The following is a 25801-nucleotide window of genomic DNA, read 5'->3' on the forward strand; positions in this document are numbered from 1 at the left end:
TTCACGGGCAATTTCAGCAGAAAGAAAACAGACCTAAACTAACTTTTCTCAGGTTACACAGTTCCTCAGTTTTAGAGTAAACAGGAACCCGATTCAATGTTCCTTCCATTAAACCACCTTGATTGTTCCTCCACAGATTTGTAGATGCTACTGCTTTCTTCTAGATTAAAATTAACTTTCAGCAGAATGACCACCAAATAAAAATTTGTCTGTACGTGTTCTTTTCTAAGGCATCAGTAGTACAGGCTTTGAAATCAGAAAGTCTTGGGGTCCAATCCTGGCTTGGCGGTGGGGCACTGGGAACATTACTTCGGTTCAAACACGTAAGGAGGTAACACCTACTTCCGATATTTCTTGCGAAGAATAAATGATAGGCAAAACACCTGGCACAGCAAATTTTGTCCCAAGACTGCAGGAATCAAAGCTTTTGGGGTTGTGACTTCTCTCAACGTCCTCTGCAATGGAGAGGTTCAGCGATCTAACCACAGAAGCTCTCGAAAAGACCCCAGCCCCTGCGCCACTTGAGGGCGTGTCCGGAGGGAAGGACCCAGGGGTTGGCTCCGCCCCAACTCGGGGCACCCGGCGCGCCTGATCGCCTCGGTCCTCTGCAACCCCCGCATCCAGATCAGCAGCTGCCTGCACCCGTACCTTCCCAGTCCCCGGGACGCGGGCTCCTGCGAGGGTTCAAAGCCCGACGCGGAATGAGGCACAGCCAGGGACAGCCCGGGCCCCGTGCGCCGCGGCCACGCGAGGCCCCCGCCGTCGCCACCACCTGCGCGCCGTCGCCCCGGCCCCGCCCCCCGAGAGCCGAGAGCTGTCGGCAGCCGAGGTCTGGCAGCGCCCGTCTCCTTACCGGCTTGTTTAATACCATGCCGCTGTACGAGGGCCTGGGGAGCGGCGGAGAGAAAACGGCGGTCGTGATAGACCTGGGAGAGGCTTTTACCAAGTGAGTGGCCGCGGCGCCAGCTGCCGTCGTCCCGAGGGGAGGGCGGGTAGCCGAGCCCCAGGCCCAGCCCGGGTCCTCGTCGCAGGCTCCAGAGGCGGCTTGTTCCGTCTCCACTTCTTCCCCCAGGACCCGCAAATGACGGCCCTTGCTATTTACACCGTGGGCGATGCAAATCCCGGGAATCCGGTGGAGTGGTCAGGTTCTGACTCCTAGAGAGGCCCAGGAGGCTTCAGGAAAGTTGCCTTCGTTGTCGCCCCGGTCGTCACCCCAAACTGAACGGACTCTTTGGGGTCATCTATGCAGGGGATGACAGCGATGACCTAGGCCCCGCTTATCTGGCTTTATCTGCTTAGGGAGGTGGCAACCGAACTGTAATGCTTGATGACGACCTCCGTTATTAAGCATTTATTGAAAAGAGATGCTATTGGTGTTGGAAATTCAAATATGTTTAAGACAGGGCTACTGCTTCCCAAGAGTAGGAAGTCGAATTAGGAACGCTGAATGCATGAAAAACTCAACCCTATAGATAATTCTCTAGAGAGTCTTCGTTGCTCCCACCCACCAACTCTTAGATTGGGAAATTTAACATTTTAAAAGGCAACTTGTAAACACTAGAGTAGTGGTTTTCAACCTTTTGGATGGCATAGATCCCTTTGACGACCGAAAGAAAGCCACAAATACACAAACCTTAAAATATTTGCACACAATTTCAGGGGTTGGTGGACCATGGCAGTGGTCCTTGGACTCCGGATTGAGAGCCCTTGTACCGCTCTCAAGAAAAAGGAACGTGACAGCCAGAATTGCATCTTCTATCTGAAATGGAAACATTTGAAAAAATTTTGTATATCTCTGAACAGTGCCTGACATGTAGTATGTATTTAATAACTATTTGTTGAACAAGTGGTCAAAAGAGCCTATTTAAGAATTGGAGGGAATTCCCTGGCGCTCCAGTGGTTATGACTGGGCATTTTCACTGCCGAGGGCCAGGTTCAATCCCTGGTTGGGGAACTAAGATCCCACAAGACGCCCAGTGCTGCCAAAGAAAAAAAAAAACAGGAAAATTGGACTTCAGGTGCTCCAGAATTGGATTAAACATAGTCCTTGGTTCATGTTATTCTCTTACTGTTCTAAGCAAGATGCTCCCATAATTATATATTTTTATTTATTTTTAAAGGTTTATTTAAATACCATAGTAAGTACCTTGAGGCTGACACCCAAAGATAATTATTTTAGGTATGCTGCGGAAATGAGAAATGGGACTACTATATAGGAAGACGGTTATTGACAAAGACAACAGGAGGGTGATAAGATGAGTTTGTGCATCCTGGGGAATTTGAGGAGCACTGGTACAAGTCAGGTAAACATGGGGATGTGACTAAAAGAAGATGGAGAGAGCTATTTGGGAATAGGAGGAGAGCAGTACTGAAAACCAGACAGGACAAGGAAAGATAATATTAAGACTAAACTTACATGGCAATCCTTTTTAACAACATTTTTAGCAAAGTTTTGTTTTACGTGAAACAGAAATGGAAATACTTAAATACTCTAGAAAGGAGAATAGTTTTTTAAAAGGGATGAAATATTTTATGCAATTTAAAAAATGATAGCAGTGAAGACTAACAATATGGGCAGAATCTTATTTTATGAATTCATGATGTGTGAACAGTGTGATTATAATTATGTCACATATGCATAGTTTAAAAACTAGACCGAAGGAAATGCATCAATATGGAAGCTGATATTAGAATGATGGAATTATGAGTAACATGAATTATAGACATGAAGTCAGATAGTGGAGTACAGATTCAGGACTGTAGAGATGTGTTACCTAAAATTCAAGTAAAATTAAAAACAGAAAAAAAAGTAAATGCGACCCTAAAATAATACACTGGTTTATTTCACTGTCACTAATTTGAAACAATTTTATTTTTTACCTTTAATACATAATTATGAATAGATGGTATTAACTTTTCCTTAGTTTTTTTGTCCCTTTGAATACATCAGAGATGTTTCTAGTTGTTTTTGTGACCACTGCTTTGAAAAAAATACAGAAAAACTTGTTTCTGTGACAAATATATAAAAAGAATGTTATAATAAGTTGAATTGTTTCAATTTTCTGTTTATTTGTAGATGTGGATTTGCTGGAGAAACTGGTCCAAGATGCATAGTTCCTAGTGTGATAAAAAAAGCTGGCATGCCTAAGGTATTCTTTTTTTATGACAAATTAGCAAAATAAATGCTGTACTGTAAAATATTTTTAAATGTGACTTTAAATAAGATTGATTAGAACAGTGCTAAATGTATAGCTTAGACTGTATTCCAAGAAAACTTTTTTGATTCTTTATTTAGGTTTAATTTTGCATACCATAAAATTCATCTATTTTAAGTGTGCGATTCAGTGATTTTTAGTAAATATATCAAGTTGTGCAGCCATCACCACAGTTCAGTTTTAGAACATTTTTGTCATTCCAGTAACATCACTAATGCCTACTTATAGTTAATCCCTATTCCCACCCCAAGCCCACCACGGATGTTCTTTGTCTTATAGATTTGCTTTTTCTATTTAATTTATATAAATGAAATTATATAACATTAAGAGAAAGTTTTTGAGCTCAATAAAATGATTGCCTGAGCCTTGTAATGTAATTATAGAATCATTTTATTCTTACTCTGTTCAGAATATGAGCCAGGTCCTCATTTCTTTATCTGTAATTCAAAAGACCTGTGAAAAACACATTTTTTAAAAGCAAGTCTTGCCAAAGTTAATTTTGTAGATAGGAATTGTAGAACAATAGAAAGAATAATTTTACATGCCATAAAATTTGCCTGTAAAATCAAATACAGATTTTTCTACCATAACTTAATATTTGCATTCCTGAAAAACCTCTTCTTGATAGCAAACAAAAACAGGTTTTGGGGAAAAGTCGGTTGGGGTAGATTATTTAAAACCCATGAAACTTTGTAATCCGAGCATTAGAAAAACAAAATACCTCAGGAAAAAGTTGGAATAGCTTTGAGTTGCGATTGAGTGTGGCTGGAAGCTCTCTTGGGGATATTTAAAATAAAATGAAATAATTGAAACTGTTGGTTGGTGGGTGCTGAGACAATGCAGATATAAAAATGAGCTCTGTGCCTCTCTGGCTATTGTTAAGGTGGGACCAGGAAGAAATGCAGCCCAATAAAGAGTCTTGAAGGGGTCCACTCTGTTACGGGAGCCCCTGGTACACGGGATCATTTAAACTTTTTAAAAATAGATCTGAAAGAATGCTGATTTGTGTGACCACTGAGTTGATGACTTTCTTTACCTTGATGAAGGTTATAACTCTGCTGTCATCATTTCAGCTCCTCTTGCCTAATATGAACTGTACAACCTTCACATCATATAGACATTATTCCCTTATTTAACAAATATGAGCATATTTGTTTTCATAAAAGCACATATTGGAGCAGGATACAGTAAATGGAGTCCTTGTGATGTGTTAGTGTTGACTTAGCACCCATGGTTTGGTAGTGTTTACTTTAGTGCTAATGGTGCATGTTTTCATTTTTGCCACACATATTTATGAGCTGTTTACTTTGTTCCTGGCACTGTATCAGTTGAAGGAGGATATATCATAAGCAAGCCAGAAGTAGTTCTTGCCCCATGGAGTTTGTAGTCTAATGGGAAGGTAGACATTTTACAAGTAATTAAGTGGGGTGATACTACAAAAGGAAAAGTGTCAATGCTTTGGGAGTAAATAACAGGGACTGAACCAAGTCTGGAGTATTTGAGGAAGCCTTTGATGCTTTTTAATTGATGCTGCTTTTTATCGGTGATGCCAAAATAATGTCAGATGGAAGAAAAATGTGATGAGTACAGCTCTTTACTTACTGTGGACACAGATTTTTATTCCATAAACCAAAACATTTTGTCATCTTGGACATGCCAGTTCTTAAACATTTCTAATTTAAGTGATTAATCTATATTTGATGTTTGTATCTATTCTCAATACAAATTGCTTTTGACTTATTACCAGAAAATCCATTAGAAAAATAAATAAGCATGTTTTAGTTTATTTTATTATTATAAATTAATAAATCATTTTAATTTTTTATAGCCTATCAAAGTTGTACAATATAATATCAATACAGAAGAATTATATTCCTACCTAAAGGAATTCATCCACATACTGTATTTCAGGTAAAATGCAATTGTGTTTCCCCCACCCCCCAGCTTTTCCTAGTGCCCATCCTACTGATATTTGGTTGTATTATTTCTAATGCAAAAAAAAGGTTAATTTCCATTGCCATTTTAACTTTCTTATTTTCAATCTTTTCAAAAATATATTTGAAGACTAGGAAACTAGCAAGCATAAGGAAATATTGAAAATAAGTCAAATGTCCATTAATAAAGGGGATTGGATAATTTAATTATTGTACATCCATATAGTGAAACACTATATTGTCATTTAAAAAGTTCTGTATCTATATGTACTGATACAGAAAGATGTCTTAGATATTCTGATAATTGAAAGCATGTTGCAGAACAACATCTATGGAATGAATATTTTTGTTAAAATATATGCATATACATACACAATAATGAAAATCTATAAACTGCTGTAAGTGAAAGTTTCTGGGTAGTAGAGGTATATGGTATTTTTGTATTTTCCAAGTTATAAGCTCCTATAATATTTGGAGTCTTGTGAGCATATACTACTTTTGTAGCTTAAAAAAAGAAAATATCTTTTTAATGGCTCAACTCAGTATTCATAATAGGCTATAGTTTTTGTTTTCTGAGATAAATGAGTTAATAGATGTAAATTTCCTGACACAGTACATGGCACGTAGTAAGAGTTCAAAAATGTTATCTTTCTGTGGCATATATATTGATATATACCATGGAATACTACTGAGCCATAAAAAAACCCGGAAATTTTGCCATTTGCAGCAACATGGATGGATTTGGAGGGCATTATGCTAAGTGAAACAAGTCAGACAGAGACAGACAAACACTATATGATATCACTTGTTTGTGGAATCTAAAAAATACTACAAACTAGTGAATATAACAAAGAAGAAGCAGACTCACAGATATAGAGAGCAAACTAAGGGCTACCAGGGGCAACATAGGGGTGAGGGAGTGGGAGGCACAAACTACTGGGTGTACGATAGGCTCGGGGCTGTATTGTACAACACAGGGATAGAGCCAATATTTTGTAATAACTGTGAATGGAAAATAACCTTTCAAAACTGAATAAAAAATTTAAAAACACTTAAAAATTTAAAAAATGAAAACATTATCTTTCACGGATAATAAAATGAAGATGTCTTTTTGTTGTAAAGCTTCTTAAGTGAAGGTGGTACGATTTCTCTAATCTTAACAAATTGCATTATGTACCAAAATAAATACAAACTTTTACTTTTAAAACAAAACTATCACTTTTCAGGCATCTATTGGTGAATCCCAGAGACCGCAGAGTTGTGGTTATTGAGTCGGTATTATGTCCTTCCCACTTCAGAGAGACACTCACTCGTGTTCTTTTCAAGTATTTTGAGGTACCTGTTTTTTATGTTGTTGTTTTTAGTAGGTACTCAAAGCTTAAACTAAAAGGTCCTCATTTTATTTCCTTCATTGGAAAGAGGAATTGGATGACAAAATAAACTGAATCCTTTACAAATTGACCGTTTATTTTTTTTCTTTGTTTGGTTATTTCATGCGTAATAAGCATTTCATCTAATACTTAGATAATTGAAGGTTTCTTTTTATTGCTGTTTCCCTTGTTTGTTTATTTTAGTACAGGTTTTAAGTTTTGGGACTTTTTTCTGAAATTAAAAGTTATATTCTGTGCTGTGAAGTTGATGTTTTTCTTCCAGGTCTTTTCTAGTTTTCATTGTTTAGTTATGCTGACTGTTCTAAGTTCTCCAATTCTTTCATTTTAGGCTTTAAATTCCCCTTAAATGGAGTATTCAAATAATGTCTCCCATAGAGTAAGTGGGCAGTGCCAGGAGTGACTCTTATATCTTGATATTAGTAATATTACTTGTAGCTTTCATTTTATAGGAGTCAAGATTATTTTAAAGACCAAAATTATGACTTAAATGATTACATTTCATAGTAGGCCAGAATCTTTATTATTTAACTTTTAAAAAAAATCTCTACCTTAGGAATTTAGAGTTTTTCAGCAATTTAGAAGAATGTATAAAATGTGTATAGTATATAAGAAATTAAGCACATGTAAATGTAATTTTCATACATTCTACTGAACACAAAATATATCAAAAATCACAATGTATTTATGAGATAAGGGCAGTTAATATTTCTAAGTTATAATTTAGTAAGACAGGCACAGAGAAACAGGTTACATACCCTCCTGTACTTACTGATGTCACTAATTGGTTTGCAATAGGGAGAACACAAAACACAGCAGGAAGTCACTTTAGCTCTTATCTGAATAAAATAGATGATTTTCTGTATTTTTACTTGAACTTAGCATTTTAGTTATATTTATGTTAGTATGCTTATCTGGTATATAACCAGAATACCTGCTGTACTTAGATAAAGGAAATATAGCCATTATTTTGTTTGCCACTTGGTTATTATGGACTTCCATATTTTGATTGAATATTTACCTGATATTTGGGATGTCACCAGATCTGGCAAATTTTTACTGAAAAATGTCACTTAGAGCTAAGGATTTTTGTAGTTCTTTAATTTTAACTGCTATATTATAATATTTTTAGAATATAGTTCATATTGTGAACTTTGTGAATGAGGACAATCAAGAATAATTCTTCTCTATTTCTGTTTTGATGATAAAGGCATCTCTTTATTTTTTAAATTTAGCATCTTCCTTTGAATGTATGTTTCTGGACCTCTTCTTTTATCCTTTTCAGTTTTCCCTCCAAAAGAGAGAGAACTGAATTAATAAAAATGCTTCATAATTGTCATTTCAGAATGAAAAGACTTAGAGAACTTAAAGAGTGTTTCTATTTGTTACAGTGTATTTTGTTTATTGTGTAAATTCAAATAAATCAACTAATTCTTAATTTAGTGCCATAAAATGGTTGAGTAGGTATCATAATTATGAATTTTTTCAAATATATTTGAAATGTAAAGGAAACACCTTCAACTACTGACATTCATTCTGGTTTTGTTGTTGTTGTTTTGGATTTGTTGTTTTCTAGGTTCCATCTGTCTTGCTTGCTCCAAGTCATCTAATGGCTCTTCTTACACTTGGGATAAACTCTGCCATGGTCCTGGATTGTGGATATAGGGAAAGCCTGGTGTTACCTGTATCTTTTTTGTAAACCAGCTAATTTTGCAGTTTTTACTCTACTTTAGAATAATTAGGCTTATTACAAATTGTTTTTATTGCATCAAGCTATTTTGGGTTATCATGTACAAATATGACATGTGGAAAAAATTCACAGGATGGTGAGACTTAAATTTACTTTTTGTAGAAATTGTCATTATGACTTGGTCACAGTATAAACTCCAGAGATCAGAGCTATTACGTTCAGTTTTTAAGAGGAATATCAGCTAATTAGGATGTGTCAAAGAAGATGGGTAGGATAGTCAAGTTCTAAGAAAAGATCATATGAAGAATAACTGGAAACAGAAATGAAAAAGTTAGGGACTTCCCTGGCAGTCCAGTGGTTGAGACCTTGCCTTCCAGTGCAGAGGGTGCGGGTTCGATCCCTGATTGGGGAGCTAAGATCTGACATGCCTCATGGCCAAAAAGCCAAAACATAAAACAGAAGCAATATTGTAACATATTCAATAAAGACTTTAAAAATGGTCCACGTCAAAAAAAAAAAAAGAAAAAGAAAAAAAGGCAGATGTAGATTAGTGGTTACCAGGGGCTAGAGGGAGTGTAGAATAGGGGAATGAAAAATAAATAAAAATAAAAAAATTTTAAAAATTAAATTAGAAAGTTAAAACTTAAATGGCAACGTGAAATCTGCTTTCAAATAGCTGAAGGGCTCAGTGTGGAAAAGTAAATAGATTTTTTTTTCAATCTATTTCCTGAGGCTATGATGGGGGCAGTATGACAGCTAAGCTTCTTTCTAGTTGTATGATTTTGGTCAAGTAGCTTAATCTCTTTTGGGCTTAGTCTCCTCATCTGTAAAATGGGAATTATAATAATTCCGCCTCATAGGGGCATTGTGTATCTTGAGTGAGATAATGTATGTAAAATATTTAGCATAAGACCTAGCACGTAAATTGCACAGTAAGTGCTGTAGTTTTTATATCATTTGCCATTAGGAAGAACTCCCTAGTAATTTAAGCTGTTCCACAATAAAATTACTGACTATAAACTGGTCCATTCCCCATCATTAGAAGAATTTAAGTAGAGTGTAGGTAAACATCTCTTAGAAATGTTACAGTAGACATTTGCTACATTTGAAAAGGAGTTTGAAGTACATAAATGCAAGACTCTTGCAATTTTGAGACCTATGTGTGTATTTATTAGAAGAAGTACTCATGGGAAGGAAATCAAGAATCATTAGCTCCTAAAGAACTAAATTAGGCAATAGCACTTTTAAATATAAAGTATTTTGTGTGTTAGTCCCTGCGACAAAAGTATTATTCTCTTCATTATATGATTGAAAGTTGAGATGGTAGTTGACCCAAGTTAATAGAAGTGTATAGCCAAGATATAAACCCATGTTTGTCTCCAAAGCCAGTGCTCTTAACAATATACTTTTTTCTTTTTCATAAATAATGTACTTATGAAACATCAGCAAAAACAATATATAAAATAAAGTAGCAAACCCACAGTACAGTATTGTCCACTGTCCTCTCAGCTCTGATAGAAATACAGTGTGAGACATACGTAATTTAAAATTTTTCTAAGAGGTACAAATTTTAAAAGTTCAGGGGCTTCCCTGGTGGCGCAGTGGTTGAGAGTCTGCCTGCCGATGCAGGGGACACGGGTTCGTGCCCCGGTTCGGGAAGATCCCCCATGCCACGGAGCGGCTGGGCCCGTGAGCCATGGCCGCTGAGCCTGCGCATCCGGAGCCTGTGCTCCGCAACGGGAGAGGCCATTAGTAGTGTATTTTATCTAGCCCAATGTATTTAAAATGCTATCATTTCAGTATATAGTCAACATAATAAATTATAATGAGATATTTTACAGGTTTTTTTTTTATTACTAAGTTTTCTGTGTTTGCCATGGAGGTTATTCTTACAGCACATCTCAATTCGGACCAGCCACATTTCAGGTGCTCAATAGCCACATGTGGTCAGTGGCTGCATTGTTGGACACCCAAGCTCTAACGAATGAATTCTGTGTGTGTGTGTGTATATATGTGTGTATGTATATGTTTAACTGTTTTCTTTGGAGAAGGAAAAAGACTCTTTGATTTTTCTGTAACTCTTTTTAAAAAAAGAAATAAGAATTTGCCAGCCAAGCTGATTTAGAACAATAATGCAGAGGTGAAGAAAAGACTGAGGGAAACACATTTTACTTCCTAAAATAGTAATACCCTTGACTACCTTATAGATATATGAAGGAATCCCAGTACTAAATTGTTGGGGAGCACTCCCCCTAGGAGGAAAAGCTCTTCACAAGTAAGTTTCTTGGCATTTAGCACATTTGCTTCACCTGTGCCAAAAAAACCATGCAAATTTTTTTACAGTGATTAATAGAGGACTTGTAGTATGGACATTCAATGTTATTTATTCCATTGTTTACTAGCCTTGAGTATATTCATCTTTTAAGGATAAAATCACTTTTATTTAAAGCATCATGATCTGTTATGAAGTAAAAGTATTAAATAAGAAAAGGATATCAGTTGCATTATTGTAATTCCAGTAACTTTTTTTTTTTTTTAATCTTCAGGGAGTTGGAAACTCAACTATTGGAACAATGTACTGTTGACACAGGTGCTGCTAAAGAACAGAGCCTTCCCTCTGTGATGGGTAAAATCATTATAAACTTTGAGTGGTTTACATTCCCTTTTCGTTCAACTCATTTCCCCGCCCCCCCATTGCATAGCTATTCTCTTTTTCTCACATCACTCTGATGACATGGCTCCAATTATAAGGTCATCACTGAGCTGTTAATCACCAAATCCAGTAGTTGAATTTTATTCATTCTTTCCAGAACTTTTGACATTATGGATTATCATATACTCTTTTTTTAAAAATTTTATTGAAGTATAGTTGAATTACAATGTTGTTAATTTCTGCTGCATAGCAAAGTGACTCAGTTATACATATATATACTTTTTTCATATTCTTTTCCATTATGGTTTATCACCGGATATTGAATGTAGTTCCCTGTGCTATACAGTAGGACCTTGTCGTTTATCCATCCTATATATAATAGTTTGCATCTGGATTATCATACACTCTTTTTTTTTTTGATACGCGGGCCTCTCACTGTTGTGGCCTCTCCCGTTGCGGAGTGCAGACTCAGCAGCCATGGCTCACGGGCCCAGCCACTCCATGGCATGTGGGATCTTCCTGGACCGGGGCACGAACCCGTGTCCCCTGCGTCGGCAGGCAGACTCTCAACCACTGCGCCACCAGGGAAGCCCTGTCATATACTCTTGTTATTATCTCTTCCCTTGGCTTTCAGGACTTTTCTTCCTTTATGGTTTTCTCTTATTTCTCCAAGTATTCCTTCTTAATTTCCTCTGCTCTTTATCTGCTGATACTCTTCTAGGGGTTTATTTTTTGTTCCTTTTTTTCCTCCTACTGTCTTTTTAAAAGTGATCTCATGTGTTCCCGTAACTTCAGCTACATCAATATGCTGTTGGTTCTTAAGTGTATCACTGGGCCCAACCCTTCTTCTAAACTTCATATTCATATTTCCAATTGATTATTAGATATGAACTAGGCATCCCTCTCGGCACCTCAAACTTAAGACTTCCAGAAGTAAATACATTATCTCTTTCCCTAAATTCATTTTAACAAATCATGGTTAGATAAAGATAATATCTTACTGAGCTCCCATTTTAGATAACTGGGAGTTTATCAGTCCTTTCAGTTCTCCCTCAGAAATCTCTTTTTCATCTCTTTTTTTTCTGTCCTCCACAATACAGAACATCTGAAAACAAAGACGTCAACTAGGCCCTCATTGCTTCTTGCTTGGATTATTACAGGAGCCTGCTTTTTGGACCCATGTAGTCTGTTTCACACTGTTAGCAGGAATAACTTTCACAGAATTAATCTGATTACATTTCTCTTTTGCTTGAGAATTTTTGCTGGCCTCCACAAGTTAAAATCCAAATTATCTGTTTGATATGCATGTTTCCTCACAATCCAACTTTATTCTACCTCTTAGCTTTAACTACTAAACTCAACCCTTTGCACCTTATTTCAGCTACAGTAAATTTCATACATCTTCCTGGCACCATTGTTCTTCGACAACCCTGTGCCTTCATTTATACTATTTCTTTACCTGGGATGTTTTTCTTTACCTATTTGGGTTTTTGATCCCTCTACATGACTCAACTGAAAGATCATCTTAATTGTGAAACCTTCCTCATTTTCCCTAAGCAGAATAAATTGCTCCCTTCTCTGTTACACCCTCAGCAGTATTTATTATAGTACATATAACAGCCTCATTTACCTGATAACTGTTTCCCTCAATAGACTTTGAGAATCCCTGTCTTATTTATTTTTCAAGTGCCTGGGCACTGAATAAATGTTGGAAAGAGAAAGGTGGGTTGTTAGGGCATTTATCCTTGCATATATTGTTTTCCTGTTGTTCTTTAGGTAGTTAAGATAATAGCACATTCTTCATTCTGTAGATCAGATTATTATTTTTCTATTCCAGATAAACTTTGTTACCTTTTTAGTATATCATGATGACAGTTAGTTAATAAAAGATATCCAAAGGTAGTAAGTTTAGTGTAGCATCCCAAGTTTGTTTTCTTTTTTTTTTTTTTTTTTTTTTTTTTTGTGGCCACGCCACGGCATGCGGGATCTTAGTTCTTCGACCAGGGATCAAACCCATGCCCCCTGCAATGGAAGTGTGGAGTCTTAACCACTAGACCGCCAGGGAAGTCTCGCAGATGTTTTTAATAAAGCTCTTCACTAAAACTATGATATTTCCTTAAAATTCTAAACTGTATGTTCTTGGATACCCCTTTCTTTAACCAACTGTCTTGGACTGTGATTCTAATCTTTCCCTCTCATATGCCCCAAAAACCTTGAGTCTGCAATCCTAATAATTGAGGAATTAAATCATATCACTGTTTGCTGAAGGATCCACTTAGGAGGATCAGAAATGCAAATGTATATTAAATATCTCTTGTCAAGGTCCTTAGCAAAGATTAGATATAAGTCTTACATATACTGGGATATCCTTAAGTGAACTTTGAATGAGCCTCTTTCATTTAGTATTTAGAACCTAGTTCAAAAAAGAATGAATATACTACCTTAAAACTTACAAAGACTAACCTAAGTACATTGATTTGAAAAGTGTACAGTTGAAAAGTAAATTATATATAAAATATTGTACTTCTTATTCTCCTAAATTAGCTGAAATTTAAATATGATTTTTCAAAGCCAGAGCCAATGAATGCCTCTTATTTCTACTCCTCATTTGCAAAGTTTAAATGGCTGTGATTATTCCCTAAGATTGAAAAGTCCCTTCCCAAAGCACCATCTACGCCCAGCTAAAATAAGCCCTTTATTTTGAAGCCTGCCTTCCATGTTGCCTAAAGAAACCTGTTTTTCATATTACCAAATGTCTCTGGCACATGTTGGAATTTATTTGAATATTCCTAGAGAGACTTTAGCACATGTGAAAAGTTATGGTTTTTAGCACTTATTCTTAAATTTGCAGGTTCTTATAATCTAGTTACATTTCTCTTATCTATTCATAGCCAGGTTTAAATCATTTTGGAAATCTTTATCCCCCTGTGAGATAAATTTTAACATTTAACAATAGGAGTCTTCAAACTTTTTGATCACACACTGACTGCATAGTAAAAAAATTTTGAGCATGTACCTGCAATACATATTTATGTCTATATTTATTTATAAACTATATGTGTATCATTATTACTATATTACAAAACACAAAGGTAAGAATTTGGAAAGGACAATATAATAAAGGTAAAATAATAATTCTCAAGTCATACTTACTAATGGTAAATTTTTTTTGCTCCCTCTCAGAAAAGCAATGTGATTAAATATTGTTTATTATTTTTAAAAGGTTATGGCTTAACATTTTGAAAGTGTGGTTTTAATTTTATCTTAATTCTTAGTTTCAGTAACTGTCATAACGTAAAGATGTAGCTAACAAGATATGTAGCTCCAGATGGAAGAAGTGCCTGATTACCCTTATTAAATCATGATTCCTTTTGTAGCTATAAATTTCTGTCTTCATTGATATAAATAATTTGTTCTTACAGATCAATCAGAATATTTTTACATACTTAACAATGAGTTAAAAATTCTGAGTTTAGAAGATTCTAAACTTAGAAAACTTTGTTTCTGAGTCTGACTTGGAAACCTAGATTTATTGGCAACAAAATCACATAACAGTGGTAACATATGCAAATATTATCTTCTAAAGTCATCCTGTATTATATAGTTTCTTTGAATAGCTACTTTCTCACTCATTTTTTAAAATGTCACGTTTACCTTGAAAACAATTAAAAGTCTGTGTGTGATCCTTTTTACAAATATGTATTAGGTTAGCATGTCACTGACAGTCATTTATTATCACAGAAAAGGTAAGCAAACTTGAAACTTCACTTTTTGTAAAAGAAAAGTAAATAGCTCATGTTTAAGCCCTACCATTTCTTCTAAGTACTTTAACACAGATAACCAGCAAATCTTTTTATGGTAGAAAATATTTTCTTGGTCAGTTCCTATCTACTGCCAATTATTCTATGATATTTTTAAGGTCTTATTTTTATCAAATTTATGAGTATTAGTGACTTTCTTCATAAACTTGTGCACATCTGGCTTCAACTTCTGTGCTTTGGCTCGGCTTCGAATGCTGAAGTTTCTTCCCTAAAAGCAAAGTTGATTTTTTTATTTGGCTTTTAAAAAATTATGGTACTTTTAAATTTTTTTTTAGGTTGCTGAAATGGAAAATGGAAATGTGAATGCAATTTTACAGACTGTTTCTGCTTGTAAAGTTCTGTAGTTCTAAATAAAAATTTCTGTTTTAGGTTCAATTCCAGAAGGTATCTTGGAGGACATTAAAGGTAAACTAAGTTCCCATTTTTGTCCCCTTCATCATTAAGTATTCATTTGGAGGGCAAGTGTTTCTAAGTATTTACACAGATACAAAATATATTAAATTCATAATGTAATATCCTAAAAATATTTAACATTTAGGCTATAGAATAACGTAAATAAAATATTGGTTTTTCTTCAGATTTATGGAAGCTTTTGGTATTACTTTTTTTTTTTTGGCCACACCATGCGGCTTGCAAGATCTTAGTTCCCTGACCAGGAATTGAACCCAGGCCTTCGGCAGTGAAAGTATGGAGTCCTAACCACTCGACCACCAGAGAATTCCCTTTTGGCATTACTTTTGATGTATTATTATTTTATTTATTTATTTATTTTTTTTTTTTTTGCGGTACGCGGACCTCTCACTGTTGTGGCCTCTCCCGTTGCGGAGCACACGCTCTGGACGCGCAGGCTCAGCGGCCATGGCTCACGGGCCCAGCCGCTTCGCGGCATGTGGGATCCTCCGGGACCGGGGCACGAACCCTTGTCCCTTGCATCGGCAGGTGGACTCTCAACCACTGTGCCACCAGGGAATACTGATGTATTATTGAAGAAACTTCTCAGTGATAGAGTATAGAGAGTTACTAGGGAATTAGTAGTTTTCACAGTATGAATTAACAGTTACATTACTTATGAAAGCCACCGATTTAATGTTGTTTAGCATTTTTTTAAACTCTAGTATTTTAAAGGTCATTTTTATAAGGTCAGTCATTTTACTGACTTCAGAAATTCTACAGTTGGGTAAAGTATATTAGATTCACTTTAATAAGGTATGTTACTTCTCCTTTGCTAGAGTGTATTTTTATGATAATATTTAAATTGAGTTTTCTGGTATTTTGATTCACTAAAAGGAAAAGCAGTTAAACTATAATGTAATGTTCTTCATTACTGAAAGTGTCATGTAAAATTAATACTCTAGAATATTTAATAGAGAATTAGACAATAATGGATTTTAGAGTTAAATGGGACCTGGAGATAATCTGGTACAATTGGGTCCCTGAAATATTAAGTGATTTGTTCAGTGTCACACAATAGGTAGGGTTAGACCTAGGGCTGCAAAATGGATCTTGTTCTTCATTATATTGCTTACTTATGTTGTATAATTACCTAAAATCTCTTCAGTTATTATAAAATTTCAGTCATTTGTACATGCTTATTGCAAAAGCTCAAATAATACAGAAATATCTCAAGTGAAATAGTTTCCCTTTCGTTCTTCTAGTCCTATCCCCCATGATGTAACAGTTGATAATTCCTTGGAATGTTTCTTTCCATATAGCTTCCATCTTGTGAAAAGATGTTCAACTTTCCCATTACCCAGGGAAACATCAGATTGGCAAAAATTTGAAAGATAGACATTTAGTATTTGTGAGATTATGGGAAAATTAATATATTGCTATTAGTAAGAATTGAAAATTAAACTCTTTGGAAAGCATTCTGACATATATATAAAAATTGAAAAGTGTGCATCCTATCTAAGAGGGTATGTTGAATGAAATTTCGTGACTTCATAATAAGGAATATCATATAGCTTTTATTTATTTGTTTTTTAAAATATTTATTTAATTTTTGGCTGCGTCGGGTCTTAGTAGCGGCACACAGGATCTTTTGTTGCGGCGCGTGGGTTCTCTCTAGTTGTGGTGCACAGGCTTAGTTGCCCCTGCATTGCAAGGTGGATTCTTAACCACTGGACCACCAGGGAAGTCCCACCATATAACTTTTTAAAAGGAGGAGCTAGATGTATTGATTTGGAAGGATATCCATAATGTATTAAGGGAAAAAGCATGTTGCTGAATAATATGTACAGTAGGAACCCGTTTCTATTAAAAACAAATATGCAATACGTACACATACTCTTGCCCGCTCATTTATATTAGCTACTTATGTAGTACCTACATTTTTTTCAATTATTTTAAAATCCTTAAGTGTAATTTATCTGTTCTTAGATTTTTAACTCAGTGAATTTGGTTTCCTTAAAGAAGAACACCTTCATATGCCAAGTATGTAAGATGTTGAAGTCTAAGTATTTACCTTGCTTAGTTATGAGGACTTAAAGTATAAAATATGTAAGTAACTTGAGCACGTAGCCTACTGTCTAGCATATTAGCATATTGTAAACTCTTTTTTTTTAAATTGAAGTATAGTTGATTTATAGTGTCTCAGGGTACAGCAAACTGATTCAGCTTTATATATTCTTTTCTTTTCTTTTTTTTTTTTTTTTTGGCTGTGCCATGCAATCTATGGGATCTTAGTTCCCCGACCAGGGATCAAACACATGCATTGGGAGCACAGAGTCTTAACCACTGGACTGCCAGGGAAGTCCCCAGTTATATATTCTTTTTCAGAATCTTTTCCATTATAGGTTATTACAAGATTTTATTGAATATAGTTTCCTGCTCTATACAGTTTTTGGCATATTGTAGATTCTTAACAAATATATTTTGAATTAGTAAATGAAAAGAATTTTGTATAATATATAAGTTTATGTCAGCATGTTTTGCAAGTCATTAACCAAATCATTAGATTTCTTGCTCTCAACATCAATTTTTAAAAATTAATTAATATATTTATTTGGTCTTCATTGCTGCACATGGGCTGTCTCTATTTGCGGCGAGCAGGGGCTACTCTTTGTTGCAGTGCACTGGCTTCTCACTGCAGTGCCTTCTCTTGTTGTGGAGCACGGGCTCTAGGTACACGGGCTTCAGTAGTTGTGGCACGCGGACTCTAGAGTGCAGGCTCAGTAGTTGTGGTGCACGGGCTTAGTTGCTCCGTGGCATGTGGGATCTTCCCGGACCAGGGCTGGAACCCATGTCCCCTGCAGTGGCAGGCGGATTCTTAACCACTGAGCCACCAGGGAAGTCCCTCAACATCAATTTTGTCTCTACTTGAAAAAAATTTTTTAGTCCTTACCTATTTCTGAAAATAATTTGCACCCGCTTATTATAAAAGGTACTTTGCAACAGAAATAATCTTTAAAAGAATAAATGTTCATAGTTAAAGAAAAGATATAGTGTGCAAGAGGGAGAAAATTATCATGCCAGAAAACCCTAAACTAAGGAGTGTTACTGTAACTAAGACCAAAATTTAGCTTTGTGTTCTGACCAACCAACATTTTTAAAAAAGAATAGGATAGATAAGTAAGATTAGATATAAATCAATCTGGCTCAAAGAGATATGCTGTTCAATTAGAATGGCTACATTTTCATGATGCTAAAATTTATTTTTATTATGGTACTCTTTATACAAGGAATATCAAAGAACATAAGTTTCCTCAAGTATGGTTTTGTTTTTTTTTAATGTGGTTTTGTGGAAGACGAACATGGAACATGTCTTAACGATTCCTCAGTGAATGAAAAGTTTTTTATGTGTGTATAAATTGTCATAAGCTAACTAAAGACGGAGATAGTTTATCAAATCAGAAGGAACAGATGATTAACATGTCCACTTGAATAGAATTGTTTTAACTGGGACCTTGATTCAATCACAAACCATAACAATGTCTCCTTTTCTTTTAAGTGCGCACTTGCTTTGTTAGTGATCTGAAGCGTGGACTAAAAATCCAAGCAGCAAAATTTAATATTGATGGGAATACTGAGGTAAGCTAAAAATAAATGTATATTCTTTTTTTCAGAGGTTGTAATTTGTATACTTATGCTTATGATACTTATATTTCAGCGTCCCTCACCACCCCCAAATGTTGACTACCCATTAGATGGAGAGAAGATTTTACATGTCCTTGGATCAATCAGGTTAGACCTTAATTTTTATGAGCAAAATAATGAACTAAAATAAATTTTTGGCCTTAATATTTGTATAAGCCTTTAGTATTGTTGATTTAATAATTATGTGTTTTTCATTAAGCCTCATCATTCGTGTTTATTTTTATTATTCGACTTTTTAATGTTTTAAAACTTAAAAAAAAATTTTTTTCTGTTCTTCAAAGTAATTCAGAATCAACCATTCTTTGAGATGGAGAATAAAGTATGATACTTTAAAACAGGATTCATCAAACTTTTTCTGTAAAGGACCAAATGGTAAATACCTTAGGATTGGTGGGCCATATGGTCTCTGTTGCAGCTACTCAGCTGTACAGTTGGAGTGCAGAATCAGCCATAGGCAATGTGTAAATGAGTGAGCATGACTTGTGTTCCAATAAAACTTTATTTGCAAAAACAGACAGTGGGCTGGATTTGGCTTGCAGGCCATAGTTTGCTGACTCCTGCTTTAAAACATTGTTTTGTTAGAAAGAATGCATTCTTCCAAATATACTAAATCTTTAGGACCAGTTAGTAATTCACTTTTTTATTATTCATTATTCGGTCTGATGATGCAATATAAGTTGTCAAGGACTTACATGATTATATTGGTAACAATGTAATTTTTGTTTATACCCAAGCTGTATAAAATTTGTATTATAAAAGTTTCATCTGTAAAATATTAGATCAGAAGATGCACAGAAAAGAATTATATAAATATAGAAGATCCTGTTAGATTTTGAGATAATTAACATAGAGGTTGAGATACTAGAAGGATGAACATAAATATACAGATGTTAAAGGTAGTAGGTTGGGGAAACAAAAAAGTGAGAATGTAACACTTTTTGGTAGTAAGTTTTTATCATTTTACCTTTTATTTAAGTTATATTCACTAATTTACTATGTAAAAATTTCTCCTGATTGTTTAGTGGAGCCCAGAATAAGAGAAGAAAATAAGTGTTTATTTTCTACCGTAATATTTCATTGCTTAAGTGATAATTGTTAAATTATGTCATTTCAATATCAAATTAACTGACAAAGATTTGGAAAAAGAAAACTGATGCTTTGTGAGTATTTAGCTCAACTGGTAGAAGCAAAAGTACGCAGGCATAGAGGCAAGTGGCTAACTAACTGTGAGTGAGTGAGTGTTCAGCATACTGTAGACCTCAGTATACTGTACTAACAAAATCGACAGTTAGGAAGTAGGTTGAATATCAGGAAGAGAATTTTATGTTTTGAAAAAGATTCAAAAATCTTTAAAGTAGTATGCATAGTATGGTCCCAGTTTTATTTTAAAAGATATTGTATGTATATGTATATATATATGTATAGCTTTATATTGCATTGGTTAGGGTTCAGTTTGTTTACCAGTTCTACAAACCTGAAAATAGTGGCTTCAACAAGATAGAATTTGTCTGTTATTTAAAAGAAGTTCAGAGGTAGATAGTCCAAGGATGGTATGATAACTGCTACCAGTGACCCAGGCTTCCTTCCACCTATCATCTTTGAGGTGTAGCCCTTGTCCTTGGGGTCCAGGGTAGTTGGTAAAGTTAGCTACTCCATCCGTGTTTCAAGCATGCAATCCTAGGAAGGAAAAGAGAAAAATGCTTCCTCTCCTTTTAAAGTGGACTTTCTAGCAGTCCCACATACTACTTTTGCCTCCATCTCATTGTCCGGTACTTAGCTATATCTAGCTGCAAGGGAGGCTGATAAATACAGTGTTTCAACTGGGGAGGGGCATTGTATCCAGCTTATAGGAGTTTTATCTTTTTTTATTTTCAAATAATTACAGATTCACAGGAAGTTGCTAAGATAATATAGAGAGGTCCCATGTACTCTTCACCCAGTTTCTCCCAATGGATACATCTTGTGTAACTATAGTACAATATCAAAACCAGTAAATTGGCATTGGTGCAATGTGTATATATTGTTCTGTGTAATTGTATCGCATGTAGATTTCCATAATCAGCACCACCACGATCAAGATATAGAACTGTTCCATCACAACAGAGATCTTCCTTGTGCTACCAAAAATAACCCTAATAGTTCTATATCTTTTAATTTGAAAATGAACAGGCACATGAATATTTTATTAGGCAACTAGCCATCTTTGCCATGTATTGTTTTTAAAAACAAAGAAATACTTTGGGCTGGGTGGGGGAGGGTCTTGTTTGGTTTTAACTTTGTTGTATCACTACTGATCTGCTTGTTGAATTCTACCAACTATTACAGAATTTCGCTCCTTTTCTGTTATTAGGTTTAAGGTGGACAAAATATTTGTAAATCTATACATAATAATAATAGTTATAGTTAGTACTTAGGGAGTACCTCCTATGTGCCAGGCACTGTTCTATTAACTCATTGAATCTCTATCACAACACCTGTGAGGCAAGTGCTATTATTTTTCTCATTTACAAATGCAAACACCTTGTGTTTTAACCATTACTCTACATTAATATAGTACTGGTACCTAAAAATATGTCAGTAGAACTAATGGTATGTACTATGTCATATTATGTGATGCCAACAAAACACTGTTTTTAATCTCATTAGAGATTCGGTTGTGGAAATCCTTTTTGAGCAAGATAATGAAGAGAAATCAGTTGCCACTTTAATATTGGATTCCCTTATGCAGGTACTTTTATTTTGTAAAAGGTTTCAATTTATGAATACAGCCCTTTACAGAGAAATTTTAAAAATCATATTGTCTGTATTTTTAATTTTAGCCATTAGTTACATTTTTTAGCTTTTATGTGAAGTTTTATAGTTAATGAGTTTTACTTTGGCACTTATATATGGTACCCACAACATTTCAAACCCGGGATAATACGTTCTATAGGCACATCATGCATTTTTTCCATGACAACGATAACAGATTTTTATTTTGTACCTAGTATGGCTTGTAGTTTCTTCAAATGTAGGTTTGTGTAGTATTAAGTTTTTCATTCCACAAGGTATATGTCTCTTTTGTTTAATGACTGTGGGACCATAGAACTCCTATAAAATACTATCACTTTGGGAGATATTGTCTACCTCTATGGCTCTACTTGAGGACTTTATGAAAAACATAACGTCATTGAAGGACTGTAACATTCCTGATGCTTAGAGAGAACTGATGTGGAAACAATTTTTCTAAGAATGTTATCTTCCCACTCGATAACAGCCTCTGGATATAGTGGATATAGTACCTTAGAAAAATCAGGTTTCCACATGTTTTCCTTACTAAAAAAGAAATGAAAAGTTATTTCTTCTCATGTTCTTTGCTCAGCTCAGTCATTCTACCCTGAAAATGAGAATACTCCCATATTACTACTATATTCCCTGTGGAATTTAAAATCTACACTATTAGCTTTTTAAATCTTTAAGGATTTATATAAGTACATGATAATATTATCATGGGGTTTATTTGCCACTTGAAAAACTCTTGTTAAAGAAACCTTGCTGTAGCCCTTTTTGAGGGGTGGGATGAACTAGGAGATTGGGATTGACATATATACACTAATATTATAAAAAAGATAACTAATAAGAACCTGCTGTTATAGCACAGGGAACTCCACTTAGCTGTACAGCAGAAACTAACACAACATTGTACAACAATTATACCCCAATTAAAAAAACAAAAAGATAAAAGGGCTTCCCTGGTGGTGCAGTGGTTAAGAATCCTCCTGCCAGTGCAGGGCATACGGGTTCAAGCCCTGGTCCAGGAAGATCCCACATGCCATGGAGCAACGAAGCCCATGCGTCACAACTACTGAGCCTGCGTGCCACAACTACTGAAGCCCATGCGCCTAGAGCCCGTGCTCCACAGCAAGAGAAGCCACTGCAATGAGAAGACCACACACTGCAATGAAGAGTAGCCCCCGCTCGCCACAACTAGAGAAAGCTCGCACACAGCAGCGAGGACCCAATGCAGCCAAAGACAGATAGATAGGTAGATAAATAATTAATTAAAGAAAAGAAACCTTGCTGTGGCCCTTTTTTGTAATACAAATGATCACCTAATAATCTGTATATTTTCTTAAATTCAATCAAGCATTATTTATAGTTAATTCTTTTTTTCTTTCTCTTTAATAACAGTGCCCAATAGACACTAGGAAGCAACTAGCAGAGAACTTGGTAGTCATAGGTGGCACACCTATGTTGCCAGGATTCCTCCACAGACTACTTGCAGAAATAAGGTATTTGGTAGAAAAACCAAAATATAAAAAAACACTTGGCACCAAGACATTCCGAATTCATACTCCACCTGCGAAGGCTAATTGTGTAGCCTGGTTGGGAGGTAAGAACTGCTTTTTTTTCTTTTTTGTTTTTGTCTTTGTTTTTGTTTTGTCCATACCACGTGTCTTGCGGGATCTTAGTTCCCCGACCAGGGATTGAATCCAGGCACCCCAGCAGTGGAAGTGTGGAGTCCTAACCACTGGACCGCCAGGGAATTCCCAAGAATTTCACTTTTAAAAATAATGATTTTATAGTAATTGGTTCCTGAATGACATTACTAATGGTTATATTAGAACAGATGATTCATTGTTCGAAATTGTGTACTTAGTAAACTAATAGAACTATTAAATAATTTTCTTTGAACATTTACTTTTCCTTAAATTATTAGTTTTCAGAATTATATACTTATTTCTCTTATCATTTGCACTTCTGTTTTTTTTAGTGAACTCTGTCCAATTAAAGTCATCCCGCATAATGATAGTGATAGCTGTGCATTTATTTTAATTATGCTACCATTGCTTAAAACACTTGTTTTAATTCCTTACAAAGCTAATTTGTGAGCCATATATGAAAACTCATCTCTTTATTTTATAATTACACTATATTTTGTGACTGAGTTTATTGAATGTTTTAGGGAATGATAGTTTTATTAGTTTTATTGAAATACGGAAATAGCCTAATAAAGAGACTACTTTGAAGAGAGGACAGTCATAGATGTGTATATTTGTGTAAGTTCTGATATGTGTCTTATGATGCAGTTACAGCTCATAGGTATCAGGATCATTTAGAGAAAAAAAACAAGTTTTGAGATTTTAAATTGATACGTATTATATTTCTTATAAAGTAGAATTTGGTCAAAATGTAATTTTGATCTAGGAAGAATGGATTTGGTCACTAAGTTATTTTTTTGAAACTGCCTTGTGGGTCTTTATAAGGTCTTCAGCATAGACTCTTAGGATACTATGGTTGGCTTATTGAGTTTTGCACTGCTGTTTTTTTACTGACATATAATCTTAGAGTGTGGCAAAGAAAACTAAGATTATTATTTCTTGTGTTTACACAGAGTTGAAAATACTTCCCACCTTACTCTACCTCACTCTACCTGCATTTAAACACAGTAATACTTATCATTTTCACTATAATCTAGTTTAGAACATTTAAGTTAGTTTCAACACAGGAGTTATGGCTTAGCCTGTTTTTCAAAATATAGGATATAGAACTTAACTGGAATTAATTTGAAGACTGTGAATATGCATTACTGAATTTTACCTATTCTCTCTTGTCATATAATGAAGTGGATGTATGTGTACATAAAATTTTCCAGTAAAAGTTTTCATATCAGCCATAAAAATATGTTTACCACACAGGAGCTATTTTTGGAGCACTGCAAGACATACTTGGGAGCCGTTCAGTCTCAAAGGAATATTATAACCAGACAGGCCGTATACCTGATTGGTGTTCTCTTAATAACCCACCTTTGGAAATGATGTTTGATGTCGGGAAGGCTCAACCACCTCTGATGAAGAGAGCATTTTCCACTGAGAAATGAAAGTTTGATTAAAATTCAGCTTTGCTTCTTTTCAAATATCTCATCAATTACAAGCAAACTGTACAAAGTATATAGGATGGTGTTAGAAACGACTTTAGTAGAAGTGCAAGCGTTTCTGTAATTATACTTCACATTAGTATTTAATCATTTTGCCTTTGGTGTAATGGTAGAATGGTAGCTGATGCTTATTGAAATTAGTTGTATTTATATCAATAAAATATAGTAAAGCAGTTAATTTTGGAAGTTTGTTACATAGTTCATTTTTCAAAAAGAATAAAAACATTGTCCCTCCACAATTCACATAATCTGTCCTGGGCACTGGAGACTTCATTAATTTCATTGTGTTCAACAATTATTTTATTTAAAGAATAATGTTACCATTTCCAGTTATTTTAAATATTAACATGGGTCTGTGTCTTAAAATCCTTTTGTTTTGATGTTTGTGTCCATGTTATAATTATGCTACTTTTGGGCTGAGAATGTTGGGTAGCATAGTTAAGCATTTGGTAAGGAAAATGGGGAAATGTTCACTTTTTAACTTTACAGTTTATTTTATGAATTGCTAAGAAAAAAGATATTTCATTTTTATGCGGTGATACTCATTTTATGCATTTTTATGAAACTGCTTTATAAACATGTATTCATAATGTCTTTAATCTTCTCTTTTGTGCTTTTTATCTTCTAAGGCAGAGGTGCTTTGAAATATGTACTCAGTCATTATTTAATTTTTATTTTTGTTTGTTTTTCTTCCTTTGTTTTTAATGAACTGCCTCTTACTAGAATTTTGCTGGTTTCATTCTTTCTAATTACCTATGAAGATGGGAAATATATGCATATGTATGCTCATAGTCCTGAAGACCGATTATGAATTTATACATTTTCTAGACTATATATCCCAAGTCCATTTTTACTCATAGTTCAATCATTTTGATTGTCCTTTTTCTGGATCCTTCCTACTTTTGCCATATGATTTATGTATGAAGATACCGACACCAAGTCACACTTGAAAGAGCTGGTTCCTGGCATTAAGAACAGGAAAGGATTGGGGCTTCCCTGGTGGCGCAGTGGTTGAGAATCCGCCTGCCAATGCAGGGGACACGGGTTCGAGCCCTGGTCTGGGAAGATCCCACATGCTGCAGAACAAC

General features: G+C 35.0%; 1 protein-coding gene across 2 annotated transcripts; it reads left to right on the plus strand.

Annotated features, from left to right (window-relative positions):
- The first annotated feature begins 790 nt into the window (after positions 1–790).
- ACTR10 (actin related protein 10) lies at positions 791–25801 on the plus strand. Of its 2 annotated transcripts, XM_029239319.1 has the most exons (13): positions 791–946; positions 3077–3149; positions 5044–5126; positions 6376–6484; positions 8114–8221; positions 10435–10502; positions 10774–10853; positions 15071–15106; positions 18651–18730; positions 18810–18883; positions 21443–21524; positions 22967–23168; positions 24475–24899. In XM_029239319.1, the coding sequence occupies exons 1-13, from the start codon at positions 870–872 to the stop codon at positions 24654–24656; spliced, it is 1254 nt and encodes a 417-aa protein (XP_029095152.1). In that variant the 5' UTR covers positions 791–869; the 3' UTR covers positions 24657–24899. The 2 variants fall into 2 exon arrangements, with proteins under 2 accessions (XP_029095152.1, XP_029095153.1); XM_029239320.1 differs by lacking the exons at positions 5044–5126; positions 6376–6484 and having other exon boundaries at positions 793–946; positions 24475–25801.

This window comes from Monodon monoceros, unplaced genomic scaffold (assembly GCF_005190385.1).
Source record: "Monodon monoceros isolate NGI ecotype Baffin Bay Population unplaced genomic scaffold, NGI_Narwhal_1 Super_Scaffold_21, whole genome shotgun sequence".
In the NCBI taxonomy this organism is placed as follows: Eukaryota; Metazoa; Chordata; class Mammalia; order Artiodactyla; family Monodontidae; genus Monodon; species Monodon monoceros.